Raw genomic sequence first — 2,023 nt, 5'->3', positions numbered from 1 at the left:
AGAAATGCAAATAGATGCATCAAATTAAAAGACATGCAATATTTGGCAGCCAATGGGACGACAAATTCATTACCAAAGACATCAAAAAAAGGGGTAGGAAAACTACCTTAGAAAGAACCATCAAGATTGGAGAAGTGCTGGTAGACTCTGGCAGATATGCCAAGCTAACCAAGTATTTCAACATCAATCCTAAGCCTTCCCAATGAAGTTGATCTCATGGAATATCAGAGGGCTTAACTGCCCAAGGAAAGGAAAACTCTTAAAAAACATGTTAATGGAAGAAAAACCAGCAGTTCTTTTTCTACAGGAAACAAAATGCAATTCGACAGTTTTGGAAAAAATAGCAGCTAAGGCCTGGCCAAGGGTAGTAGTAGCAGCTGTTGATGCTCAGGGTGCTTCTGGAGGACTTGCATTGCTTTGGGATGCAAGACAGATTCAAATGACCAACATACATGCAAATAAAAGTTTCATCCAAGAAATATTCCATATAATAGGAACCAACATCTATGGGCACATCACTAATGTGTACTTTCGTCAAGAAACCCAGCACAAGAATGAAATATTGGAGGATCTAACAAATCTCAGCACCGATAGGCAATACCCGTTATGGATCGCTGGAGGAGACTATAATATGATCGCTTCGATGGAGGAAAAAAAGGGAGGCAAATGTAGAACAAATAGGGATGGATCTCTATTAAAGGATTTCATACAGAATAACTGGTTTATAGATGTTCCTACTAATAATGGCCTCTACACGTGGAACAACAAAAGGACAGGTCCAATGCAAATAGCATTGCATCTGGATCGTTTTTTAATCTCTGACAATGCTGTTCATGTAGGGGGAGAATTCCCAGCTTCTATTCTCCCTTACTCCGGTTCCGATCATTGGCCGATAGCCCTCCAATGGAACCGTCCTGGCTACCATATTAGACGTCCCTTTAGATTTGAGGCTTTTTGGTTGTCTCATCCGGACTTCAGCGAATTTGTTAGAGCAACCTGGGTAAAATGCAATTTGACGGATGGTACAAAAATGGCTTCATTCCAAAGGAAGCTGAAATATCTCAAAGGGGAAATTAAAAAATCGAATCATTCTGTCTTTGGCAACATTTTTAAGAGTAAGGAAATCCTCAATCAAGAAATGAAAGTGGTTCAGCAAAGAATGATAACTGAAGGACGCTCGGAAGAACTTAGCAAGAAAGAGCAATCCTTAGAGAATCAACTCCTCGAGCGAGAGTCACAGGAGGAAACTCTCTGGAGACAAAAATCGAGAGTTAGATGGCTGAAGGAGGGTGAGAAGAACATGAAATTCTTCCACAAGTCTACAGTGAAAAGGAGAATGATTAATCAAATTTCCCGAGTGACCAATGAACAAGGAGGCAAAATCGAAACACATGAAGGGATAGAACAGGTATTCCTCAACTACTTCAAGAAGATGAATCAAGAGCCGGATATAAACAGAACATAAGCTATCGGGAAAATCATCAGCAATATTCCCAAATTAATCATGGATGAGCATAACACTCTCCTTCTCAAACCCATAAGCCTCCAGGAAGTTGATGAGGATGTTCATCAACTCAAAGCAGGAAAAGCTCCGGGACCCGATGGCTTTACTTCAAATTTCTTTCATTACTTTTGGGATCTGGTCAAATGGGAGGTATGGCAAGTGGTGGAAGAATCGCGTACCCTCAGGTGGATGTATCCAGGACTGAACGCAACATTCATAGCTTTAATCCCTAAAAAAGAGGAATCATCCACTCCAGATAAATTCCGTCTGATTGCCTTACGCAACATCATATACAAGATTGTTTCCAAAGTGATAGCTTCCAAATTGAATCCCCTGCTTCCACTTCTCATCTCTCCAGAACAAACTGGTTACGTTGAAGGAAGGCAGATTACGGATGGGATAATTCTAACGCATGAGAAAATCCACTCTCTCGAGCAAACAAAAAAACTAGGTATGTTTCTCAAACTCGATTTATCTAAGGCTTTTGATAGTATCAGTTGGGAATATCTGCAACAAGTC

At 40.5% G+C, this 2,023-nt stretch overlaps 1 protein-coding gene across 1 annotated transcript; it reads left to right on the top strand.

Annotated features, from left to right (window-relative positions):
- Positions 1-274: 274 nt before the first annotated feature.
- LOC149244471 (uncharacterized) lies at positions 275-1,465 on the top strand. Its single transcript, XM_089371551.1, has one exon. The coding sequence runs from the start codon at positions 275-277 to the stop codon at positions 1,463-1,465; it is 1,191 nt and encodes a 396-aa protein (XP_089227677.1).
- Positions 1,466-2,023: the final 558 nt, after the last annotated feature.

This window comes from Pinus tabuliformis, chromosome 8, assembly GCF_031772625.1.
Source record: "Pinus tabuliformis cultivar Carrire ecotype Pingquan chromosome 8, CPIR1, whole genome shotgun sequence".
In the NCBI taxonomy this organism is placed as follows: domain Eukaryota; kingdom Viridiplantae; phylum Streptophyta; class Pinopsida; order Pinales; family Pinaceae; genus Pinus; species Pinus tabuliformis.
This window is presented reverse-complemented; position numbering and strand designations above follow the sequence as displayed.

Coding starts and splice junctions, on each gene's coding strand:
- LOC149244471 (XM_089371551.1), top strand. CDS start 275: ATGGAAGAAAAACCAGCAGTTCTTTTTCTACAGGAAACAAAATGCAAT.